This window comes from Arachis ipaensis, chromosome B1 (genome assembly GCF_059453495.1).
Source record: "Arachis ipaensis isolate K30076 ecotype BB chromosome B1, ASM5945349v1, whole genome shotgun sequence".
Lineage (NCBI taxonomy): Eukaryota > Viridiplantae > Streptophyta > Magnoliopsida > Fabales > Fabaceae > Arachis > Arachis ipaensis.
The window spans coordinates 11,939,116-11,965,594 of record NC_142436.1 but is presented as its reverse complement, the minus strand read 5'-3'; the positions used below and the strand labels follow the sequence as shown (position 1 = coordinate 11,965,594).

The window sequence follows — 26,479 nt, the reverse complement described above, 5'->3', positions numbered from 1 at the left end:
ATGTGTTCAAAATAAATGTTAAAAAAGCTAAAAGAGTGGTTGACAATTTCTCTCAATCCAAAAACTTACCACCTATCTTTTTATCTTATATTTGAATAAATTCAAGCAAAAAACAAAAGAAAATTGGTCATTTTTTTAGCTTTGTTTTGTGGAACCAAAATAGATATAATTAATTCAAATTTGTTGACGAAATCATTAATTCATGTAAATATTGTTATGGCAATACATGCAAAACACTATAATAAGTCAAGGAGAACGAAATTTTACACAAATCAATCAAATGGAATACTATTTTATGAATCCACCAATGCACATAACTATGTAGTTCGAATCAGTATGTATCGAACTAGAATCACATGTAATTAGAAACAAAGTGATTCGAATTACTATAATTCGAAGTAAGCTGATTCGAATTAGACATAGCTTAATTCGAATCAGGCTGATTCGATTTACGTTTGTGCACGAAACCTCAAGTAGTTTGAATCTGGCTGATTCAAATTACTCCCATTTTGCCTCTAGTAGTAATTCGAATTGGGCTGTTTTCGAATTACACTGGATTTGGCTATAAAAGGAGTTCAAACCCACCTCATTCGAATCACTTCTCCACTCTCATACCCCACCAAATCCCAGAGTAAATGACCTAGATTCGCTCCGACAAAGGCTCGAGTAGAATACTTAGCTGATGGGGGACGATCCAGTTAGACTATATCGTTTGGATGGAGTGGCTCATATAGCCGGGGTCATTAACGACGAGGTTAGTAGTTACGATTTTTTTAGTGGTTTATTTTTGTGGTTTTGCAAGTGGTTTATGTTGGTGGTATTGCATGTGATTTATTTTAGTGGTTTTGTTTGCAGTTTTCTTTGTGGTTTATGTTAGTGGTTTACGTTAGTGGTTCTGCAAGTGGTTTTGTTAGTGGTTTTACATGTGGTTTATGTTAGTGGTTTTGTTAGTGGTTTATTTTAGTAATTTTGTTTGTGGTTTTGTTGCTGGTTTATATTAGCGGTTTTGTTAGTGGTTTTGTATGCGGTTTTTGTTACTGGTTTATGTTAGTATTATCTGCTAGTAGTTTTTGTTAGTGATTTATGTTGTTAGTCATTTCTTTTAGTGGTTTTGTAAGTGGTTTTAAATATGCGGTCCATCGTATGTGTAGCCCCAGCGATGCATCGCGAGCATGCGGCGGCAGCAGGGCATGCGACTCGATGAGAAGTATGTTCCGTACTTGCAGATGTCCAGATTATACCATCTTGCGAGACTGAACGATAGATGGTTCAGATTGGATGAGCCCCTTGTCAGTGCTTTCGTAGAGCGGTGGCATCCAGAGACGCACACATTCTACATGCCGTTTGGAGAGTGCACGATCACACTACAGGATGTGACATACCAATTGGGGTTGCCGGTCGACAGACGTTATGTCAGTGGTTGCTTGACGGATTTCCAGATATACATACAGGTGGCTGCCCAGCTTGGGTGTGGTTCCAGGAGTTGCTAGGTGTGTTACCTCTTGCGAACCAAATTCAGAAGTTTGCAGTGAACTGCACATGGTTCCAGGAGGCTTTTGGAGAGTGCCCCGAGGGAGCCGACGAGGAGACAGTCAGGCGCTATGCTTGTGCGTATATCATGATGCTGTTGGGCACTCAGCTGTTTGCCGACAAGTCCGGCAACCATATTCACATTAGGTGGCTACCCTACGTAGCTAGGCTTGAGGAGATGGGTTCCTATAACTGGGGGTCGGCAGCACTAGCGTGGTTGTACAGGTGCATGTGCCGAGTTGCAAACACACATGTGGTCAAGTTGGCTGGCCCGTTACAGTTGCTTCAGTCTTGGATCTTTTGGCGCTTTCCGGGGTTTAGAGCTGCTGGGTATGATACGTTCAGCTGGCCCTTGGCCTCGAGGTACTGTTGTTGGACTTCTCTATTTCGACTTAATTTATTTTAAAACAATCTCTGCTTATAATGTTATACTATTTTGTCATACATTTCTTTTGTTATAACAACCGATCTGAGTTGCAGATGGGCAGGTCACAATCCTTCTGCTAGCGAGAAGGGACCTCGAGTGCAGATGTGGAGGCTGAGGATAGACCTGTTACAGGCTAGGGATGTGAGTATACTAACCGCTTACTTTTAATTAAGTAACCTTTCATGCTTCGCATCACGATATGGTCAAACGTTGTTGATATGTATTTGCAGTTTATTTGGATGCCGTATAACTCTCCCGACATCCTTCAGGTTTTGCATCCGGAGGTGTTGGAGTCACGTCACACGGCATTGATATATTTCGCCGTCATAGAGTGGCATCAGATTGATCGGGTTCTACCCCAGTTCGGCAGAGTACAGCCCCGCCCCCAACCCGCCCTAAACATCGACTTCTTGATGTCGAAAGACGGCAGAGGCAGAGATCGTTGGTTTCCATACAATTTGCAGTTCTGGCATCTTTATTGGGATAGCCGTGCGAACCATGTTCTCCGGTTTGATGTTGTCGCAGACCCAGGTCCCTCACATGACTTCTTGGAGTGGTGGGGTCAGCATGGTAAGAGATTCCTGTCACCAGAGATGTACCTTGGGGATCCCAGAGCCGTGCCTATTCCTGTCGAGGCAACGCAGAGGGGTGCTGGACGAGTGCCTGACATAGACCTTGTTGACGATGTTCTGGATAGGCGTCGGGTAGAGCGGAGAGCGCGTGTGGGGACACGACGGAGCCAGCGTGAGTGGAGGTGGCTCGACCAAGCCATGGAGGAGGATGACGCGGTGGTTAGGGATGGAGGCCGACGACGAGGGCGTGGAGGCTGACGCAGGGGGCGTGCTAGAGTGGACGACCACGGTGGTCATGGTGACGATGACGACGGTGGTGATCAGGGCGGGCTTGGTGGGAGAGATCCTGGAGGCCATCTTGGTGGAGGGTTTGGGGGGGGTCCCTGCTGGGATAGGGGGTGTGAGTCCTCGTCATGGAGGTCATGATAGAGAGTGGTATGGCTCCGGTGTGGGAGATGGTTCGGCCCAGGGTGATGGTGGACTTGGATCAGGGCCGCTTGGCGATTACTTCGTTGGTGTCCCCGCTGACGACCACACACTTCATGAGAGTCAGCCATGGGTTAGCCCGGGGACGCTATTTTCAGACTTGCTGGCTAGTGATGATCTTGATGCGAACTTCGGCAGTAGCCACTTCCTGGATGAGATCAGTGCCATTATGCAGGGGATGATACGGCATGTCGGCGGGGTCAGATGACGCGGACACAGGCACCCTTAGGTGTCAATCTGAACGAGCCTCCTTCCGTGCCTGCTCATGACTATTTTGCACTGGGTGGTACCCCTCCTTCTGCTTATGCTTGTGGGTCACCTTCAGTTGCCGGACCGTCCAGGGCACCCATCCGCGGAGAGTTAGCTCCTTCAGGGTCTTCCTCACATCCTTTACCAGTCTAGCCTAGGCCACCTCCACAGGCAGACCCGGATGATGACGACGATGACATCGAGGACAAGGAGCCCCTCGTCAGGAGAGGCCACAGGACATGGGTGCCCCATCGTTGCTTCACCGGTTCACATCTATTTGGATGATCTGTTTCTGTGTATGATGTATGTTTATGATCAGTGTTATATGTTAGATTACTTTGTTTACTTAAGTTATGTATGTGTAGGATCTGAGTTGTATTTTCTTATGTATGTTACGTACCGTATTTCTAGATCGTGTATCAGTTACTTTGCAATTTGGTGTGCCTTGTTTATTTATGTTATTTTTCTATTTTGCTTATCGTTTATCGGTAACTTTGAGAGTTGCAATAGTTTCTTCTTTATTTAAGTTATTTTGCATTCTTGCCTTGTTTAATTAAGTTATTATGATATTTTGCTAAAGAAATGGTTAACATAAATTAATTAATAACGCACGTCAAATAGACCACATTAACTTAAACCAAGTTTTTCCCGTAACAATTTCAATTAACAATCGTAAAATAGTGGACTCTAAATGTCAAAAGTCTTAACAACGTAATAATAAAGCTAACAATACACCTACTCATCTTCCCCCCGCTTGACTTGGTCCTCCGACCTGTGGACAACTCCGACGTGTGTATCCTGGTTGCCGACACAGCTCACATCTCTTGGGCCTGTTCAGATCCGCCTCGTCCATAGTAGTCTGTATCCTCGTGCACCTAGGACGTCCCTCACTCACACGCCTCTTGTTGGGGTCTGGTATCACTGTGGACCCATCATACGGTGGCCAAAAACCCTCAGGAATGGGCGGTGTGAACCCCATCCAGTACACACTGAACACGGAGCTAAGACGATACACGTGGTGGACATACGGTTCCCAAGTAAGCCGTGAATAGGTGATGAGCGGATAATTTATACGCTTTTTGCCATTGTTTTTACATAGTTTTCAGTATAATTTAATTAGTTTTTAGTATATTTTTATTAGTTTTTAATTAAAATTCACATTTCTGGACTTTACTATGAGTTTGTGTGTTTTTTTGTGATTTTAGGTATTTTCTGGCTGAAATTGAGAGACTTGAGCAAAAATCAGATTCAGAGGTTGAAGAAGGACTGCAGATGCTGTTGGAATCTGACCTCCCTGCACTCAAAGTGGATTTTCTGGAGCTACAGAACTTCAAATGGCACGCTCTTAATTGCGTTGAAAAGTAGACATCTAGGACTTTCCAGCAATATATAATAGTCCATACTTTGCTCGAGTTTAGACGACGCAAACTGGCGTTCAACGCCAGTTCCATGCTGTATTCTGGAGTTAAACGCTAGAAACAGGTTACAAACTGGCGTTCAACTCCAAGAGAAGCCTCTACACGTGTAAAGCTCAATGCTCAGCCCAAGAACACACCAAGTGGGTCTCGGAAGTGGATTTCTGCATTATTTACTTATCTCTGTAAACCCTAGTAACTAGTTTAGTATAAATAGGACTTTTTACTATTGTATTTACATCTTTAGATCACGTTTAGGGGGCTGGCCATTCGGCCATGCCTGGACCTTATCACTCATTTATTCTCAACAGTAGAGTTTCTACTGTTTTTCTATTCAATTCAAGCTTATTCCTTCTCTAAGATATCCATTCGCACCCAAGAACATGATGAATGTGATGATTATGTGACGCTCATCATCATTCTCACCTAAGAACGCGTGCCTGGCAAACACTTCCGTTCTACATGCAAACAAGCTAGAATGTGTATCTCTTAGATATCTAATACAGAGGACCGAGTCCGAGATATTAGAATCTTCGTGGTATAAGTTAGAACCCATGGACGGCCATTCTTGAGATCTGGAAAGTCTAAACCTTGTCTGTGGTATTTCGAGCAGGATCTGGGAAGGGATGGCTGTGATGAGCTTCAAACTCGCGAGTGCTGGGCATAGTGATAGACGCAAAAGGATAGTAAATCCTATTCCAGTATGATCGAGAACCGACAGATGATTAGCCATACAGTGACAGCGCATTGGACTATTTTCACAGAGAGGATGGAATGTAGCCATTGACAACGGTGATGCCCTACATAAAGCTTGCCATGGAAAGGAGTAGGAATGATTGGATGAAGACAGCAGGAAAGCAGAGGTTTAGGAGGAACGAAAGCATCTCTATACGCTTATCTGAAAGTCTCACCAATGAATTACATTAGTATCTCTATCCCAGTTTATATTTTATTTATGTTTTTATTATCAATTCACCATAACCATTTGAATCCGCCTGACTGAGATTTACAAGGTGACCATAGCTTGCTTCAGGCCGACAATCTCCGTGGGATCGACCTTACTCACGTAAGGTTTATTACTTGGACGACCCAGTGCACTTGCTGGTTAGTTGTGCGAAGTTGTGATAAAGAGTTGAGATTACAATTGTGCGTACCAAGTTGTTGGCGCCATTGATGATTACAATTTCGTGCACCAAGTTTTTGGCGCCGTTGCCGGGGATTGTTCGAGTTTGGACAACTGACGGTTCATCTTGTTGCTCAGATTAGGTAACTTTATTTTAATTTTAACCTTTTTGTTTTTATTATTCTTATTTTCGAAAAAATAAAAAAAATATATTTTTATTCAAAAAATTTTAAGAATGAATTCTAGTGTTTCATGAAGCACGTTGAAGCCTGGCTGGCTGTAAAGCCATGTCTAATTTATTTGGACCGAGGCTTCCATTTATCAGCATATGAAGTTGGATGAAGTATCAGCTGTTGTATGTCTGATTTGTATCTGCTGAAGCTTGGCTGGCCATTGGCCATGTCTAGTGTTTTGGACCGGAGCTTTCACTGAAAGCTTGGCTGGCTAGTAAGCCATGTCTAATTCCTGGACTGGAGCTTTAGACTAACATTGCAAGATTCCTAGAATTCCTATTAAAAATTTTGAAATCCTTATTTTCCTTTTCAAAAGAATTTTCGAAAAATCCAAAAAAATCTTTAAAATCATAAAATCAAAAATAATTTTATGTTTCTTGTTTGAGTCTTGTGTCAAGTTTTAAGTTTGGTGTCAATTGCATGTTTATCTCTTTCTTGCATGTTTCGAAAACTCATGCATATGTTCTTCATGATCTTCAAGTTGTTCTTGGTAAGTCTTCTTGTTTGATCTTTAAATTTTAATGTTTTGTGTCTTTTCTTGTTTTTCATATGCATTCTTGAATTATTAGTGTCTAAAGTTTGAAAATTTCTAAGTTTGGTGTCTTGCATGTTTTTCTTCTCTTAAAAAATTTTCAAAAATAAGTTCTTGATGTTCATCTTGATCTTCAAAGTATTCTTGGTATTCATCTTGACATTCATAGTGTTCTTACATGCATCATTGGTTTTGATCCAAAATCTTAATATTTTGGGTCATATTTGTGTTTTTCTCTCTCATCATTAAAAATTCAAAAATAAAAAAATATATCTTTTCCTTATGTTACTCAAAATTTTCGAAAATTTTAGTTGACTTTTTCAAAACTTTTTAAAATTTAGTTGTTTCTTATGAGTCAAATCAAATTTTCAATTTTAAAAATTCTATCTTTTTCAAATCTTTTTCAAAAATCAAATCCTTTTTTTATTTTTCCTTCATATTTTCGAAAACTTTATGATTGATTTTCAAAATCTTTTTCTTATTTTTATTTCATATTTTCGAAATTAATGCTAACAATTAATATGATTGATTCAAAAACTTTTTAGTTTGTTACTTGCCTAGTAAGAAAGATTCAACCTTTAAACTCTAGAATCATATCTTTTTAGTTTCTTGTTAGTCAGGTAATCAACTTTGATTTCAAAATCAAATCTTTTTAAATTTCTTTTTCAAATCTTTTTCAAATTAAGTTTCAATCATATCTTTTTCAAAATTAATTTCAAAATTTTTTCTAACTTCTTATCTTTTCAAAATTAATTTTCAAATCCTTTTTTTTGTAATCCTATCTTTTTGTTTTAACCATATCTTTTTCAAAACTACCTAACTAACTCTCTCTAATTTGCGAAAATCCCTTCCTCTTTTTCAAAAATTCCTTTTTAATTAATTAATTGTTTTAAATTTAATTTAATTTCATCTTTCTTTTTAATTTTTGAATTTTAATTCTAATTTTAATTAAAAACAAAAATATTTTTATTTTCTTTTTATTTAATTTTTGAAATTCTCTCCCCCTCATCTCTTTCTAATTATTTTATTTAGTTACTAACACTTCTCTTCATCTAAAAATTCGAACCCTCTCTTCCTCCTGGTGTTCGAATTTCTTTTCTTCTACTCACATAAAGGAATCTCTATATTGTGACATAGAAGATTTCATATTTTCTTTGTTATTTCCTTCTTTGTCATATGAGCAGGAACAAGGATAAGAATATTCTTGTTGAGGCTGATCCTGAACCTGAAAGGACTCTGAAGAGGAAGCTAAGGGAAGCTAAAGCACAACTCTGGAGAAAATCTGACAGAAATTTTCGAAAAAGAAGGAGACATGGCCGAAAATAATAACAATGCAAGGAAGATGCTTGGTGACTTTACTGCACCTAATTCCAATTTACATGGAAGAAGCATCTCAATTCCTGCCATTGGAGCAAACAACTTTGAGTTTAAACCTCAATTAGTTTCTCTAATGCAACAGAACTGCAAGTTCCATGGACTTCCATCAGAAGATCCTTTTCAGTTCTTAACTGAATTCTTGTAAATCTGTGATACTGTTAAGACCAATGGGGTTGATCCCAAGGTCTACAGGCTTATGCTTTTCCCATTTGCTGTAAGAGACAGAGCTAGAGTATGGTTGGACTCTCAACCTAAAGATAGCCTGAACTCTTGGGATAAGCTGGTCACGGCTTTCTTAGCCAAGTTCTTTCCTCCTCAAAAGCTTAGCAAGCTTAGACTGGATGTTCAAACCTTCAAACAAAAGGAAGGTGAGTCCCTCTATGAAGCTTAGGAGAGATACAAGGAACTGACCAAAAAATGTCCTTCTGACATGCTTTCAGAATGGACCATCCTGTATATATTCTATGATGGTCTGTCTGAGCTATCAAAGATGTCATTGGACCACTCTGCAGGTGGATCCATTCACCTTAAGAAAATGCCTGCAGAAGCTCAAGAACTCATTGACATGGTTGCAAATAACCAGTTCATGTACACTTCTGAAAGGAATCCTGTGAGTAATGGGATGCCTATGAGGAAGGGAGTTCTTGAAATTGATACTCTGAATGCCATATTGGCTCAGAACAAAATATTGACTCAGCAAGTCAATATGATCTCTCAGAGTCTGAACGGATTGAAGGAATCATCCAACAGTACTATAGAGGCATCTTCTGAAGGAGAAGCTTATGATCCTGAGAACCCTACAATAGCAGAGGTAAATTACATGGGTGAACCCTATGGAAACACCTATAATCCCTCATGGAGAAATCATCTAAATTTCTCATGGAAGGATCAACAAAAGCCTCAACAAGGCTTTAAGAATGGTGGAAGAAACAGGTTTAGCAATAGCAAGCCTTTTCCATCATCCACTCAGCAACAGACAGAGAGTTCTGAGCAGAATCCATCTAGCTTAGCAAATATAGTCTCTGATCTATCTAAGGCCACTGTAAGTTTCATGAATGAAACACGGTCCTCTATTAGGAATTTGGAGGTACAAGTGGGCCAGCTGAGTAAAAGAGTCACTGAAATTCCTCCTAGTACTCTCCCAAGCAATACAGAAGAAAATCCAAAGAGAGAGCGCAAGGCCATTGATTTAACCATCATGGCCGAACCTACAAGGGAGGAGGAGAACGTGAATCCTAGTGAGGAAGACCTCCTGGGACGTCCAGTGACCAATAAGAAGTTTCCCTTTGAGGAACCAAAGGAATCTGAGGCTCAATTAGAGACCATAGAGATTCCATTGAACCTCCTTCTACCCTTTATGAGCGCTGATGAGTATTCTTCTTCTGAAGAGAATGAGGATGTTACTGAAGAGCAAGTTGCCAAGTACCTTGGTGCAATCATGAAGCTGAATGTTAAGTTATTTGGTAATGAGACTTGGGAAGATGAACCTCCCTTGCTCATCAATGAACTGAGTGATCTGGATTAACTGACATTGCCTCAGAAGAAACAGGATCCTGGAAAGTTCTTAATACCTTGTACCATAGGCACCATGACTTTTGAGAAGGCTCTATGTGACCTTGGGTCAGGGATAAACCTCATGCCACTCTCTGTAATGGAGAAACTGGGAATCTTTGAGGTGCAAGCTGCCAGAATCTCATTAGAGATGGCTGACAACTCAAGAAAATATGCTTATGGACTAGTAGAGGACGTGCTAGTAAAGGTTGAAGGCCTTTACATCCCTACTGATTTCATAATCCTAGACACCGGGAAGGAAGAGGATGAATCCATCATCCTTGGAAGACCCTTCCTAGCCATAGTAAGAGATGTAATTGATGTGGACAGAGGAGAGTTGGTCCTTCAACTGAATGAGGACAACCTTGTGTTTGAAACTCAAGGATCTCCTTCTGTAACCATGGAGAGGAAGCATGAAAAGCTTATCTCACTGTAGAGTCAACCAAAACCCCCACAGTCAAACTCTAAGTTTGGTGTTGGGAGGCCACAACCAAACTCTAAGTTTGGTGTTGAACCTCCACATTCAAACTTTAAGTTTGGTGTTGGGAGATTCCAACCTTGCTCTGATTATTTGTGAGGCTCCATGAGAGCTCACTGTCAAGCTATTGACATTAAAGAAGCGCTTATTGGGAGGCAACCCAATGTTATTTAATCATATCTATTTTATTTTCTCTTTATTGTTCCGTGTTTTATTAGGTTGATGATCATGTGAAGTCACAAAAACTATTGAAAAATAAAAAACAGAATGAAAAACAGCATTGAAAACAGCACACCCTGGAGGAGAGCAGTCTGGCGTTTAAACGCCAGAAACAAGCATCTGTCTGGCGTTTAACGCCAGAAACAGGCACCAAGCTGGCGTTTAACGCCAGAAACAAGCTACATTTGGGCGTTTAACGCCAGAAACAAGCAGCAGTCTGGCGTTAAATGCCAGGATTGCACAGCAAGGGTGTTTTACACGCCTAATTGGAGCAGGGATGTTAAGTCCTTGGCCCCACAGGATTCCTACCACTTCTTTTTTCATCTTCACACATTTTCATAACATTCTTCCTCAATTAACCTCCACCAATACCTCCATTAATCCTTCCTTTTCACACATCATAACCACCTAAACCCCCTTGACCGAACCATTCACACACCTCCATCTCCTTCATTTTCTTCTTCTTCTACTCACTTCTTTCTTCTTTTGCTCGAGGACGAGTAAACCTTCTAAGTTTGGTGTGGTAAAAGCATTTTTTTTGTTTTTTCATAACCATCTAGGGCACCTAAGGCCAGAGACATTCTCATTGAAAAGGACAAGCCCATCACTAAGAAAAGGATGGAGCAAACAAGAGATCATGGACCTCAGCAAGAGTATGAGGAAATTCCTCACCATGAAATCCCTGAGATGCCTCAGGGGATGCACTTTCCTCCATAAAACTATTGGGAGCAAATCAACACCTCCCTAGGAGAATTAAGTTCCAATATGGGACAACTAAGGGTGGAGCACCAAGAGCATTCCATCATCCTCCATGAAATTAGAGAAGATCAAAGAGCTATGAGGGAGGAGCAACAAAGACAAGGAAGAGACATAGAGGAGCTCAAAAGCACCATTGGTTCTTCAAGAAGAGGAAGACGCCACCCTCACAAAGGTGGACTCATTCCTTAATCTCCTTTTCTATTTATTTTCTGTTTTCGGTTTCCATGCTTCATGTTTAATTATGTTTGTGTCTTTACTATATGATCATTAGTGTCTAAGTGTCTATGCCTTAAAGTTATGAATATGAATCCATCACCTCTCTTAAATGAAAACTATTCTAAAAATAAAAGAACAAGAAGTACATGATTTCGAATTCATCCTTGAAACTAGTTTAATTATTTTGATGTGGTGGCAATACTTTTTGTTTTCTGAATGAATGCTTGAACAGTGCATATGTCTTTTGAAGTTGTTGTTTATGAATGTTAAATATGTTGGCTCTTGAAAGAATGATGAAAAAAGAGAAATGTTATTTGATAATCTGAAAAATCATAAAAATGATTCTTGAAGCAAGAAAAAGCAGTGAATACAAAAGTTTGCAGAAAAAAAAAAGGCAAAAAAAAAAACGAAAAAGCAAAAAAAAAAAAAAGCCAAAAGCTCTTAAAACCAAAAGGCAAGAGCAAAAAGCCAATAGCCCTTAAAACCAAAAGGCAAGGGTAATAAAAAGGATCCAAGGCTTTGAGCATCAATGGATAGGAGGGCCTAAAGGAATAAAATCCTGGCCTAAGTGGCTAAACCAAGCTGTCCCTAACCATGTGCTTGTGGCGTGAAGGTGTCAAGTGAAAGCTTGAGACTGAGTGGTTAAAGTCAAGGTCCAAAGCAAAAAAAGAGTGTGCTTAAGAACCCTGGACACCTCTAATTGGGGACTTTAGCAAAGCTGAGTCACAATCTGAAAAAGGTTCACCCAGTTATGTGTCTGTGGCATTTATGTATCCGGTGGTAATACTGGAAAACAAAGTGCTTAGGGCCACGGCCAAGACTCATAAAGTAGCTGTGTTCAAGAATCAACATACTGAACTGGGAGAATCAATAACACTATCTAAATTCTAAGTTCCTATAGATGCCAATCATTCTGAACTTCAATGGATAAAGTGAGATGCCAAAACTATTCAAGAGGCAAAAAGCTACAAGTCCCGCTCATCTGATTGGAGCTAAGTTTCATTGATATTTTGGAATTTATAGTATATTCTCTTTTTTTTTTATCCTATTTGATTTTTAGTTGCTTGGGGACAAGCAACAATTTAAGTTTGGTGTTGTAATGAGCGGATAATTTATACGCTTTTTGGCATTATTTTTACATAGTTTTCAGTATAATTTAATTAGTTTTTAGTATATTTTTATTATTTTTTAATTAAAATTCAAATTTCTGGACTTTTCTATGAGTTCGTATGTTTTTCTGTGATTACAGGTATTTTCTGGCTGAAATTGAGGGACTTGAGCAAAAATCAGATTCAGAGGTTGAAGAAGGACTGCAGATGCTGTTGGAATCTGACCTCCCTGCACTCAAAGTGGATTTTCTGGAGTTGAAGAACTCCAAATGGCGCGCTTTTAATTGCGTTGGAAAGTAGACATCCAGGGCTTTCCAGCAATATATAATAGTCTATACTTTGCCCGAGTTTAGATGGCGCAAACTGGCGTTCAACGCCAGTTCCATGCTGCATTCTGGAGTTAAACGCCAGAAACAGGTTACAAACTGGCATTCAACTCCAAGAGAAGCCTCTACACGTGTAAAGCTCAATGCTCAGCCCAAGCACACACCAAGTGGGCCCCGGAAGTGGATTTCTGCATCATTTACTTATCTCTGTAAACCCTAGTAACTAATTTAGTATAAATAGGACTTTTTACTATTGTATTTACATCTTTAGTTTTATCTTTAGATCACGTTTAGGGGGCTGGCCATTCGGCCATGCCTGGACCTTATCACTCATGTATTCTCAACGGTAGAGTTTCTACACTCCATAGATTAAGGTGTGGAGCTCTGCTGTTCCTCATGAATTAATACAAAGTACTACTATTTTTCTATTCAATTCAAGCTTATTCCTTCTCTAAGATATCCATTCGGACCCAAGAACATGCTGAATGTGATGATTATGTGACGCTCATCATCATTCTCACCTATGAACGCGTGCCTGGCAAACACTTCCGTTCTACATGCAAACAAGCTAGAATGAGTATCTCTTAGATATCTAATACAGAGGACCGAGTCTGAGATATTAGAATCTTCGTGGTATAACTTAGAACCCATGGACTGCCATTCTTGAGATCTGAAAAGTCTAAACCTTGTCTGTGGTATTTCGAGTAGGATCTGGGAAGGGATGGCTGTGACGAGCTTCAAACTCGCGAGTGCTGGGCGTAGTGACAGACGCAAAAGGATAGTAAATCCTATTCCAGTATGATCGAGAACCGACAGATGATTAGCCATGCAGTGACAGCGCATTGGACCATTTTCACAGAGAGGATGGGATGTAGCCATTGACAACGGTGATGCCCTACATAAAGCTTGCCATGGAAAGGAGTAGGAATGATTGGATGAAGACAGCAGGAAAGCAGAGGTTTAGGAGGAACGAAAGCATCTCTATACGCTTATCTGAAATTGTCACCAATGAATTACATTAGTATCTCTATCCCAGTTTATATTTTATTTATGTTTTTATTATCAATTCACCATAACCATTTGAATCCGCCTGACTGAGATTTACAAGGTGACCAGCCGACAATCTCCGTGGGATCGACCCTTACTCACGTAAGGTTTATTACTTGGACGACCCAGTGCACTTGCTGGTTAGTTGTGCAAAGTTGTGATAAAGAGTTGAGATTATAATTATGCGTACCAAGTTGTTGGCGCCATTGATGATCACAATTTCGTGCACCAATAGGCACAGCATGCCAGGGCGTGAGGACACGGGAAATGAAGTGCCTGAAAGTATCCGCAGTCACAAGTCTGAGACCCGAGTGAGACCCTATAGCTACCTAGCGAGAAAGAACCAATAGGAGTCGTCTCTGAGACGGTGAACTCCGAGTTATCTCTGTCATACAAAGTCACGGTGAAGCACCTCTTCAGATTGGCCTCTATACACTTCACCAGATGTTGACTGAAGTGTTGTCCGGTTCCCAGCTGGGCCTCAGCCTCTCTCCCCTTCCGAACGAATAGTTTTGCCAACCTCCCGTAAGTTGCCTTCACCAGCGAGCACATAGGGAGATTCCTGACCCCCTTTAGGATTGAGTTAACACACTCGGATATATTTGTCGTCATGTGACCAAATCTACGACCCTCATCCCGATGCTGAGTCCACAATGGATACTCGATCCGGTTCGCCCACTTACACATGGCAGGGTCTTTAGACCGTAATATATCAAACCAGTAGTCAAATTCCACCTCAGTCTTAGCATAGGCTGCATTCACAAGAAGCCTCCTAGCGTCCTTGCCCTTGAAGGTCATGGCAAAATTTGCTGCCACATGTCGAATACAGAATGCACGGTAGGCAGCTGGAGGTAGCCATCCTCCGTCTGGAGCCTCAAGCGCAGCCTTTATGTCGTTATGCCTATCTGATATAACCAGTAAACCTTGTTGCGGGGTCACGTGCTGACAGAGATAGGACAGAAAGAAGGACCAAGACTCAGCATTCTCACTTTCAACCAGTGCAAATGCTACAGGCAGAATGTTGGAGTTACCGTCCTATGCTATTGCGACGAGCAACGTACCCCCCTACTTGCCATAAAGATGGGTGCCGTCAATACTCACCAAGGGCTTGCAATGACGGAATGCCTCAATACACGGTGAAAACGTCCAGAACAGTCAGTGAAAATAAGCTTGTGAGTCGTCCACCTCGCCCTCAACTCAGACTGGGCTCGTCTTAAGGACTGCAACAGTACCAGGCATCGTCAGCTGAACTCCTAACACACACCTAGGGAGCTTGTTGTACGACTCATCCTAATCACCATAGATATGGGCAACAGCCTTCTGCTTCGCCAACCAAACTCTCCTGTACGTCGGCCAGAACCCAAAGTATGCTGTCGTCGCATTCAGAAGCACCTTGATGTTGACGGATGCATCGGCTCTAACCATTGGCATGATGAATGCCGAGATCACATGATAATCCAGACTCCTGTGGTCACTGAAGATGGACGTCGCGAGACACGTATGTGGTCCATTGTACCGTTTGACCTCCCAAGTGCCCTTGCACTGTCGGAGACTAAGCCTAATCAACCATGTGCACCCATTCCCAAACTCAGAACACTTCCCAACATACTAGCGATAGTTAGACTCCACCACCTTGTACAGTACCCCGCGTCGGATGCTGTACGTCTTTACACTTAACACATCCTCATCTTTATCCTGAAATGCTGGCCAACCTGAAACTCTGTCAGACCTGAAGACCCTTCGGCATCTCTAGCACCAAAGCCAGCAGGCTCCCCAGGAACCCTCTCTTGTCTCATGGCATCCAAGTCTAAAGCTGAAAAGTGCGGAGGGTACTGCTGTGTGTCAGAGCTAGAACCAGCTCCCGCCCCAGCTGGCTCACTCGCTCCAATATCATCGCCACTGTCATCAGCAATGATATCCGGCTCCACATCATCATCGTCTACATCGGCCAACAATGCATCGCCCAGAGCAGCCGGTGCAGCACTGTAAAGAGGTCGGCACAATATCCCCTATTCCAACCTCCCCGCCTCCACTACAGTTGAGATCAACAGCGAACGAAGGGGAGGCGACAAGCTCGACCGAAGGTTCATACACAGGGGTGGACGAACATGCACCAATAGGTCTGGAGCTAGAACCGGCTACCGTGCCTACGGTGTGGGTATTCCGGTTCGAACCCCTGAGCTGGATACAACATCAACCAACTTCGCCAACAGTTCAGGTGTCCTAACTTCGGAAAACTGCCGACGACAATGAAACAGGACCTGCAAGTCCTCATCACTCCCGATCGTGAAACAATCATACTTCACGATTTCCTGTAGCACCGAGATTGGAATCCGATAGAAAAACTTCTTAACCCGTTTGACGCCTTCCAAACCAAGTTTCTGCAACACAGAATTAACCAGGTCACCATAGCTCGTCGTAGGCCTCATAAATATACTAAGAGGATCCTTATCAGTGAACTTCACACTGGATCATGTTTTCCTCTTAATCGATCCTCTGTGATGAACCAGTACTACAAAACTCTTATCACTAGCCATTTTTTCACTCTACTGAGATCAATTACATTCACAACATATTTATAAATGTCTGGCCCTTTATAATTCGAACCGGCCTAATTCGAACTATACATTGTGTAGTTCGAATCAACCAGTTTCGATTTACTTGGGATTGCGTGCTGGGAAGTAATTCGAATCAGGTGGATTCGAATTACATGGGTGTGTGCATGTGTACATAGTTTGAATGACTATGATTCGAATTATATAAATTTTGAGTTCGAATTGACCTGGTTCGAACTACATAGAGACGTGCATTGGTGGATTCTTGAGCTAGATTTTGATTTGGCGGATTTGTGTAAAATTTTGTTCTCCTTGACTTATTATGGTGATTTTCCCTATATATTAATTATAATCATAAGTTAAACTATTTCATAATAAATGACTTATATAACGGTGATCTCAATTTTTATTATTATTATTATTAAATTAAATAAGTCATCATTACTTTTGATTTAGAATTAGTGACTTCAGGTTTTGGTCCCAATACATCTAAAATTGCCTTTGTCACTCTTTTTCAGTTACAATTCAGTCATTTTTGTGAATACAAATATGCTTTTATACTATGATATATATTTTTGGTGATTTAATATAGATGATTTGAATTATAAAATAATTTATTCTAACAAATGATATTAGAATTATCTATAATTTAATCATAAAAAATATTTAATTTTATTATTATTTTGGATCAAAATATGTATATGTATGCGTTGTTTATCTCGAGTATTGTTGCACAGCAAAATTGTGTATTATGAATAGTATTATGTGATTTTGTTCATTGTTGTTACACATATAATATGATTAACTATTACGGATCCGACCCACGGATCCTACGCCCAGAATGGTCCCCGAACCCGGTTACCTGGGTCCGACCCGCTTTGCCCTTCTAGAAGGCCCGGAACCGGCCCTCTAGAGCTCCTAACCAACTTTCGAATTCAAACATTCCTCTTATCTTAGCCAAACAAGATAAGATAAGATAGCTACCATCACCTATAAATAGAAGACTCAGGTCCCTCCAGGTATTCATTCATTCCTCACACCTTATACCTCTTAGATCCATTCTGACTTGAGCGTCGAAATGTCTTTGCAGGTACCCACCCTCATTGCTCCAGTCATATAATCCGGCATCCGCCTCGACCCGCAAGTTCCCGACCATCTCTCAACCCGTACCGGAGACATCCAGTACATTGGCGCCGTCTGTGGGAACTTTGCAACGTTGTGGTGGCATGGCGGATAACCCAGAAGAGCAATCCTCAAACTCACTCACTTGATTTTTTGCTTGTAACTGAGAGCAAAAATGAATAATGTTTTTTTAACTTGCATCACCTTTGCAGTGATAACACACCTTCGCCCTACTCCAACGGCGAAATTCCAAAGGAACAATGTTTCTTTGACTTGCAATCACCTTTTTAGTGATAACACTCTTTATGCACCTTTGCCCTACTCCAACGGTGAAATTTCAAATCCTCCGAGCCCAAAGTCTCGCCTCCCTTTAGTGGGACACCTCCACCTCTTGGACCCTCTCATTCACCACTCCCTCATCCGTCTCTCCAAGCGCCATGGCCCCATCTTCTCTCTCTACTTTGGCTCCATGCCCACCGAGGTTGCTTCTTCTTTTGAACTCTTCAAGCTCTTCCTCCAAACCCACGAGGTCACCTCCTTCAACACTAGGTTCCAAACCTCTGCCATCCGCCGCCTCACCTATGACAACTCTGTCGCCATGATCCCCCTTCGGACCTTATTGAAAATTCATAAGGAAGCTCATCATGAACGACCTCCTTAAATGCTACCACCGTGGCCAAGCTCAGACCTCTCAGGAGCCAATAGATCAAGAAAGTTCTCAAGGTTCTTGCACAGATGCGGGGGACATCCAAATCGTGGCGGCATGACGGAGAACCTCGAGGAGCAATCCTCCACCCAACACCCCAATTCAAACCCACAAAGCCCAACTCCCGAACTCCAAGCTAACACTCTTCCCACCCACGGGAAGATAATAAGCGCGGCACATCGCCAGCCAACCCCAACCCAGCAACAACCAAGAGAGGACAACCGTCCTCCCACTGAAGCCTGGCCACCCGACGGCCTGGGAGAGAAGGCGGTCCAGATAATCCAAGAGTTGTGCCTCAGGGTGCAAAACCTCAAAGGCCAAGTTACACCCAAAGAACGGTACCACCCGGAGCATACAAGCCAAGCGACCTCCAGGACCTGATCTCATCGCGATACCAGGAACACCAGGCCCCCTGAGCAACGACACTGCAGACAACACGATCGCAGCGTTTCCCTAGACCCGAAACACCGACGCGGAGAAGACGACCGACGACACCATCTGGAGGCCAAACGAGCAGGAAACATGCACATGATAATGGAAGCCATCCCGTTCACAGAAAAATTCTTGAGAGCCAAACTCCTGAAGGACTTCAACAAGCCCACTGACATGAAATACGACGGGACCAACGATCTCCAGGAACACCTAACATCCTTCGAGGTCAGAATGAACCTGGAAGGAGCAGCCGACATGATCCGGTGTAAGGCCTTCTCGATAACCTTAGCCGGCCCTACGATCAAATGGTTCAACGCCCTCCCAAACGGGTCCATAGCCAGCTTCCACAATATCACCAGAAAGTTCATGGCCCAGTTCACCACCAAAATCACCAAAGCTAAACACCTTATGAGCTTGCTCGGAATCACCCAAAGACAAGATGAATCTATGGGAAAATACCTGGACAGATTCAATGACGAATGCCTGACGGTCGACGGACTCACAGACTCAGTCGCGAGCTTCTACCTGACCAATGGGCTTATGAATGAGGACTTCTGAAAGTATCTCACCACGAAGCCAGTCTGGACTATGCACGAGATTCAGAGCGTCGCTAAGGATTACATAAACGATGAGGAGGTGAGCCAAGTCATGGCGGCCAATAAACGGCAGAACGGCAGTACGACACCTCGCCAAAACCCCCCACCAAGAGAAAACCAAAAGGAACATTCCAAATCGACAAATGCTCAAATTACACCCTCTTGTTAGCTCCCATCACCGAGATCTACCACTAAATAGCTAACCGAGGCGTCCTTCCGAAGGCCCGGCCACTTAAAGAAAGAACGGGCGGCAACAAGAGTTTATATTGCGACTACCACCGAGGATACGGGCATAGAACACAACACTGCATCGACTTAAAAGACGCTCTGGAGCAAGCCATACGAGACGGCAAGCTCTCCGAGTTCACCAAGATCATTAGGGAGTCGAAGCGCACAGAAAGAGACAGATCACCAGAGAGGGAAGGACGCAATCCAAGGACACAAAGACAAGCCCCCCCGGGAAAGTCCGGAAACAGACCCAACCATAGTCGTCAACGTCATAACAAGCAAGGATAAGCCAGAAAAGTCGAAATCGGCACTAAAAAAGGACCTCAAGGTCCTGGCAGTCAGAAACCAAACCTCGAAAATCATCACCAATAATGCAATAACATTCTCCCCCGAGGACTGCCAATACGGCACCTCGGCAAAAGATGCCCCCTTCGTTATCTCCGCAAAGATAGGAACCGGGCTGGTCAAAAGATTACTGCTTGACACAGGAGCAGATTCCAACATCCTCTTCAAGGGAGCCTTCGACAAACTCGGGCTCCGAAATGAAAACCTACAAACCCACCATAATGGGGTAACCGGGCTCGGGGATAACTTCCTTCAACCAGACGGCACCATCACACTTCCCCTCACCATCGGAGCCGGGAACCAAAGAAAGACCATCCTCTCCGAATTTGTCATCCTCAATAACTCCACCACCTACAAACATCATCCTCGGGAGAAAGATCATTAACAACCTCTTGGCGGTCATCTTCACCAAATTCTTACTCATGAAGTTCTAAGCCGACGACAGCACTATCAGCACAATACACGGAGTCCGGGAAGTCGCGATAGAGTGTGAGAAGACCAGCTCGACCCTCCGCAAGAGATCCTGAGATGCGGCAGGCTTCTTCCTCGCCAACCTCGATGCACGCCAAGACCAAAGTCCGCGCAGAACCGTGCGAGAAAACGACAAAGAAGCAGAGTGGGACCTTGCAGACAAAATCAGGAGCATAACACACCTACGGGAGCTAGCCCTAAAACAAAGAATAAGTCTAAGGTACAACGGCAGCACGGTACAATGAGACTTTAGACCAGGAGACCTCGTCTTATGACAAAATGATATCGGTCCACCCACTCCGGGAGAAGGGATGCTCACGCCCAACTGGGAGGGTCCCTACCAAATCAAGACGGTAATCGAAAAAAGAGCCTACAGGCTCGAAGACTAGACGGGACCAAGCTTCCAAGATCCTGAAATTCCACCAACTTACGGTGCTACTATATGTAGAAACATCCTTCCAAAGCAACAAGATCGAGGTCGTGTAAGACTATCTCTTTACCCTTTATATTTTGCCTTCTTTACTTGCATTTATTGCTTAAGTCGTTTAATCGTATATTTTCTTACTGGGCACTCTTTCCTACCCAAATTGGGAGGTTTTAACGAGGCCCAAACCATAAATGGAATTCATTTTTTCAAAAGCATTGCCCCGTCCGACGGCATGAACCAAACGCGGCTACCCGCGAATCGATCACCTTGAAGCTAATAAAACGGATATCCAAATAAGTAAACGACTACACAGGAATCGATCACCTCGAGGCCAACAAAACGGATATCCAAATAAGTAAACGGCTACACGAGAATCGATTACCCTGAGGCTAACAAAACGGATATCCAAATAATAAAACGGATATCCAAATAAGTGAAAAGGCTACCTGGGAATCGATCACCCAGAAGCCAATAGAACGGATATCCGAATAACAAAACGTATATCCAAATAAGTAAACGGCTACACGGGAATCGATTACCCCGAGGCCAACAAAACGGATATCTAAATAAGTAAACAGCTACACGGGAATCGATTACCCCGAGGCCAACAAAACGGATACCCAAATAATAAAACGGATATCCAAATAAGTGAACGGCTACCCGGGAATCGATCACCCAGAAGCCAATAGAACGGATATCCGAATAACAAAACGGATATCCAAATAAGTAAACGGCTATACGGGAATCGATTACCCCGAGGCCAACAAAACGGATATCCAAATAATAAAATGGATATCCAATTAAGTGAACGGCTACTCGGGAATCGATCACCCCGAAGCCAATAAAACGGATATTCAAATAATAAAACGGATATCCAAATAACAAAAATAGTGACTCGTGAATCGATCACCCGCAAAGCCAACAAAACGGAAATCCAAATAAGCTAAATAAACAAAGTCTTGAAATCAGCCCACCAAGAGGCCTAAAATAAGTTCACAATAACAGTCCAAAAAAGGCCACACAAAACAAGCATGAGCTGACGATCTTCCAACTTGCAGAAGGCCAGACTGACCAACATCCTACCAATAAATGTAGGATGGTGTCACGCCCTTTCTAGGTCCCTCACAGTCTCCCAAACTACAGAGAATCGGACTCCCCAACGACTTAGCATTGAGACCAAGAAAGCATACTCTCATGCTCCAGGGCAACTGTTCCAGACCCGATCTCCGGGCCCTTCTTCAGAACGGTCATCAAACCCGGCATGTGATGAGACGCCCAAACAACGTGCTCCTCGCCTGACCATGAAATGGCCAGGAACTCCCCAAATCCTCGACCTCGACCGGAAAAACCAAATAACGATCTCCTTGCCAAACCACAAACGGCGAGGAAAAGGTTCCTCCAGCGATGAGACCGAGCACCCTCACTCTCTCGCTCCGGGGGCAACTGTTACGGATCCGACCCACGGATCCTACGCCCGGAATGGTCTTCGAACCCGGTTACCCGGGTCCAACCCGCTTCGCCCTTCTAGAAGGCCCGGAACCGGCCCTCTAGAGCTCCTAACCAACTTTCGAATTCAAATGGCTCCCTTATCTTAGCCAAACAAGATAAGATAAGATAGCTACCATCACCTATAAATAGAGGACTCAGGTCCCTCTAGGTATTCATTCATTCCTCACACCTTATACCTCTTAGATTCATTCTGACTCGAGTGTCGGAGTGTCTTTGCAGGTACCCACCCTCATTGCTCCAGTCAGATAATCCGATATCCGCTTCGACCCGTAAATTTTCGATCCATCTATATATATATATATATGTGTGTGTGTGTGTGCGCGTGTCATATATAACTAGTATTGTTGCACGAACATAAAGTTTAATCCTCTTAATACTAATGCAGTGGATTGCAATTCTTTATATGTATCTGTATTATCATCTATGAATATTTATATATACATTGTCGTGCACTTATAATGCATACAGCATATTCTTTTTAATCAAATCATTGCACTTATATATTATCATTATTTGGTTATATATTAAGGTATATGTACACAGTACATATATTATATGAGACAGTCTTCCTTTTATTTAGTTTGGTAAAATTGTTTTTGATATAGTAAATAATAAATTGATTTATTCTAAAATATTAATGGAGTATTGCTAAAATTTGATTGTCTCGAATTTAATTGTATGTTCTATTAATTTGGTGTAAAATTATTTAATTATTTTTTTAGATATAAAGATTATTGTATAGGTTATAGATGCAAATATTAATCTATCTCAAAAAAAATTTATATTTGACCAAGTTATATGTACACATTAATAATATTTGAATAATAAAAAATTAGGAATAAATTGATATTCATTATTTATGCGAACAATAATCGACCCAAAGAAAATTTTTTGTTTGACCAAATAATAAACGGTACACACTTTTATTTATTTATTTTTATTAATTATGCAATTAATAATAGGCTCAAATGAAGGTTGTTGTTTTGGCCAATTAATGAAAAACATATACGATAATAAATAGGTTGCAAAGTTTAAGTTTTTATGTGCATATTTAGTCGGTAGAAAAAAATGCTTAATGTTCGACAAGAATTTTTAACAATATTTGATTATTGTAATGAGAGTATTACTTATAGTTAATTTTTCTATCCAAAAATTAAAAATTAATATTGTTCTAGATATCTTAATATGGATTTTTTCCCATTATTTAACTAATGTTTATTGCATATTTTTTTATTCTAATCTAGTTACTATAACTTCAGTTACCAATATTTCTGCACAAGTTAGCAGTATTCCTATGCTAAATGGTACAAATTTTAAGGTTTGGAAGGATACCGTGGAAATTATCCTCAGTTGTATGGATCTGGATATAACTCTTCAAGAAGAGAAATCCGCTTCCACTCTAGAAAATCCCAATGAGGTTAAAATAGAGAAGTGAGAGAGATCTAATCGAATGAGCATTATGATTATGAAACGCTCAATTCCTGAAGCGTTTTGGGACTCAATTACCAAAAGATGCCAAAATGTTCTTGAAAAATGTTGAAAATTTTTTGCTAAAAATAAAAAGACATTGGCAAATAACCTTTTGAGCAAACTTGTCTCCATGACGTATAAAGGCAAAAGGAACATAAGGAAGTATATTATGGAAATGTCTTATCTTGCTTCTGAATTGAAAACACTAAAGTTAGAATTGTCTGAAAATTTATTCGTGCATTTTATTTTGATTTCTTTTCCTGCACAATTTAGGCAATTCAAAGTGAGTTATAACACTTTAAAGGATACTTGATCTCTAAATGAGCTTATATCTCACTGTGTGCAAGAAGAAGAGAGGTTACAGCGAGATAACACTGAAAGTGCTCATATGATTTCATTTTATTGTATAAAAGAAAGTGTGATACTACTGCGGATGCACCTTCTCAGCAGGAAAAGGCTAAGAAACAGGATCAAGTTTCAACCTGTTTCTTCTGTAAGAAGGTGGGACAGATGAAAAAGGATTGTATTAAATATGCCACTTAGCGTGCATAGAAGGGTATGATTCTTACTTTTGTTTGTTCTGAAACTAATTTAAGGTATGTACCTGTTGATATTTGGTGGATAGATTCTGCTGTTACTCATGTAAGTATTACTATGTAGGGTTGCTTGTGGAGCCGACCGCCAAGTGATGCTGAAAGATACATCTGTGTGGCAGACGGCATTATAATTTCAGTCGAAACTATAAGAACTTTTAGATTATATTCCACGAGTAGATTTTACTTGGATTTGTTTGAGACATTTTATGTACCATTGTTTAGACGGAATTTTAGTTTCTGTTTCTTGTTTGGATAAATCATATTACTTTTTGTTCGTTCGAAAACAATAATGTCAGTCTCTTTTATAATTCGAATAATATTTGCTCTAATCATTTGACGGATAATCTATATAGACTTGATTTGAATTTCTATAATAATGAAATACTGCAAACAAGTGCAAAATGAAAACTAAATGAAAATTTGGTATTATTATGGCACAAACGCTTAGATCATATCTCTAAACAGAGAATTCAGAGGCTCGTGTTAGATGAAATTCTTGGACCCCTAAATTTGGCAGATTTTGAAGTCTGCATTGAATGCATGAAGAAAAAGAAAAGAGAAACGAAAGGAAATTATGTGCCGAGAGAGCTAAAAATGTCTTAAAACTGATACATACTAATATATGTGGCCCATTTCTTACTGTCTCTTGGAACGGACAACGGTATTTTATTACGTTCATAGATGATTATTCTCGTTATAGGTATTTATATTTAATTCATGAAAAGTCACAAGTCTTGGATGCTTTCAAGTCTTTCAAAGTTGAAGTTGAACTTCAACTTGGAAAGAAAATTAAAGCTGTCAAATCTGATCGTGGTGGTGAATACTACGAATGATATGATGATTCAGGTGAATAACGTCTTAGGCCTTTTTCACTTTTTCCAGAAGAATGCAGTATTATTCCGCAATACACCATGCCAGAAAAACCTAGTATGAATGGTGTTGCAGAGCAAAAAAACTGAATTCTTAAGGACATGATGAAAAGTATGATTAGTCATTCTTTCTTAACAGAATCACTCTAGAGAGAAGCCTTAAAGACCACAGTGTACATCCTTAATAGGGTGCTATGCAAAGTAGTTAACAAAATCCCTTATGAAATTTGGACTAGGAAAAGACTTAGTATAAAGCATTTACACATTTAGAGATGTCTAGCTGAGGCACGACCTTATAGGCCACATGAAAAAAAAATTGGACTCAAGAACAATTAGTTGCTACTTTGTTGGTTATGCTGAGCGTTCATAAGGGTACAAGTTTTACAATCCTGCATCAAGGTCTATTTTTGAAATGGGAAATGCGAGATTTCTTGAGGAGGTTGAGTTTGGAGGAAGAAAATATTAGGAATGTTGCTTTTGATAAGGATTCTGTAACTAATAATGATCAGATTTTTATACCTATTATTGTCCAAAATACAGTTACATTATAAGAGAACAATGAGAATCTTACTGTAGATCCAGTTACAATACAAGAAAACAATGATAATATTGTTATTGCTCAAGATACTGCTACAGTACAGGATAATAACGAGAATCCTCCTCAACCCCAACCCATACAACAAGCTCAACAACCTCAATAAGTGCTATTAAAAAGATCCAACAGATAAAAGAAAAGTGCAATTTCGGATAAATATATTGTAGTCTATCTTCAAGAACATGAAGATGACATTGGTTTAGCAGAAAATGATCCAATCAATTTTTACCAAGCCATTCACACTACGCCAAATAGACTATATAGCCACACTTATTTTATGACACTTATTTTAAGTGTCTCCATTTAATAATACTGTGACACTTATGCAACTAATTTTTTAGCCATCAGTAAAAATCTCTCTCCTCCTTCGTTTATGTTTTATTTTTTCCAAAGTCATTTGAAGATGAGAAGCGAACGAAGCAAAGCGAAGAGAAGAGAAAGTAGCGTCACAGCCTTCACTAGTTCGTATTCACCGTTCGCCCACCGTTCGCCGATCGCCATTACCGCCATTCGCCGGTCACTGTTCGCTGTTTTCTGTCCCCTGGCCGTCCCTTCCCCTCCCCTCTTTCATGAGTGCGAACCCTAATTCCCCTTCCAGCGACTTTTTCTTCTCTTTAAACTCAACACCGATAGTGAGTATTTGAATGTTCTTCTACTTTTTCCCTCTGCAATTTCTTTGTTTTTGCTTATTAGCGTTTGTTGTGCTGAAGTTGTTGCAATTGTTTATTCTTGGTGCTCTATTTTGCTGCAATTTATCATAATGATTATATGCTCATTGATATTTGCAGTTTTTATTTTGAAATCTCTTATTTCCTTTTAATTTTACTAACACTCAACATGTTCGATGAAATGCTTCAACTAGATTTCTTTGAATGCTCTGATTCTTATTTCTTCTTTTAATAATTATTG

General features: G+C 41.0%; 2 protein-coding genes, 1 non-coding gene and 1 pseudogene across 3 annotated transcripts; 2 read left to right on the top strand and 2 right to left on the bottom strand.

Annotated features, from left to right (window-relative positions):
* Nucleotides 1-682: 682 nt before the first annotated feature.
* Nucleotides 683-2,787, top strand: LOC148575728 (serine/threonine-protein phosphatase 7 long form homolog). Its single transcript, XM_088502520.1, has 5 exons — nucleotides 683-754; nucleotides 1,152-1,216; nucleotides 1,306-1,893; nucleotides 2,011-2,098; nucleotides 2,188-2,787. The coding sequence occupies exons 1-5, from the start codon at nucleotides 683-685 to the stop codon at nucleotides 2,785-2,787; spliced, it is 1,413 nt and encodes a 470-aa protein (XP_088358646.1).
* A 5,485-nt stretch (nucleotides 2,788-8,272) lies between these two features.
* LOC148575727 (small nucleolar RNA R71) lies at nucleotides 8,273-8,380 on the bottom strand. The gene has a single exon (XR_015904701.1). It is a non-coding gene; the product is annotated as a small nucleolar RNA R71 (small nucleolar RNA).
* A 5,482-nt stretch (nucleotides 8,381-13,862) lies between these two features.
* LOC148575726 (uncharacterized) lies at nucleotides 13,863-14,888 on the bottom strand. The gene is made up of 2 exons (XM_088502519.1): nucleotides 14,882-14,888; nucleotides 13,863-14,656 (listed from the first exon to the last, which is right to left on the bottom strand). Exons 1-2 carry the CDS (start codon nucleotides 14,886-14,888, stop codon nucleotides 13,863-13,865), a joined length of 801 nt encoding a protein of 266 aa, XP_088358645.1.
* A 2,698-nt stretch (nucleotides 14,889-17,586) lies between these two features.
* On the top strand, nucleotides 17,587-18,172 carry LOC148575725 (2-hydroxyisoflavanone synthase pseudogene; annotated as a pseudogene).
* Nucleotides 18,173-26,479: the final 8,307 nt, after the last annotated feature.

Excerpts from the sequence above, each read along its gene's own strand:
- LOC148575728 (XM_088502520.1), top strand. The coding sequence starts at position 683 with ATGGGGGACGATCCAGTTAGACTATATCGTTTGGATGGAGTGGCTCAT. Across the intron at positions 1,217-1,305 it reads CTCGATGAGAAGTATGTTCC|AGCGGTGGCATCCAGAGACG; the intron begins GTACTTGCAGAT and ends GTGCTTTCGTAG. Across the intron at positions 1,894-2,010 it reads AGCTGGCCCTTGGCCTCGAG|ATGGGCAGGTCACAATCCTT; the intron begins GTACTGTTGTTG and ends TCTGAGTTGCAG.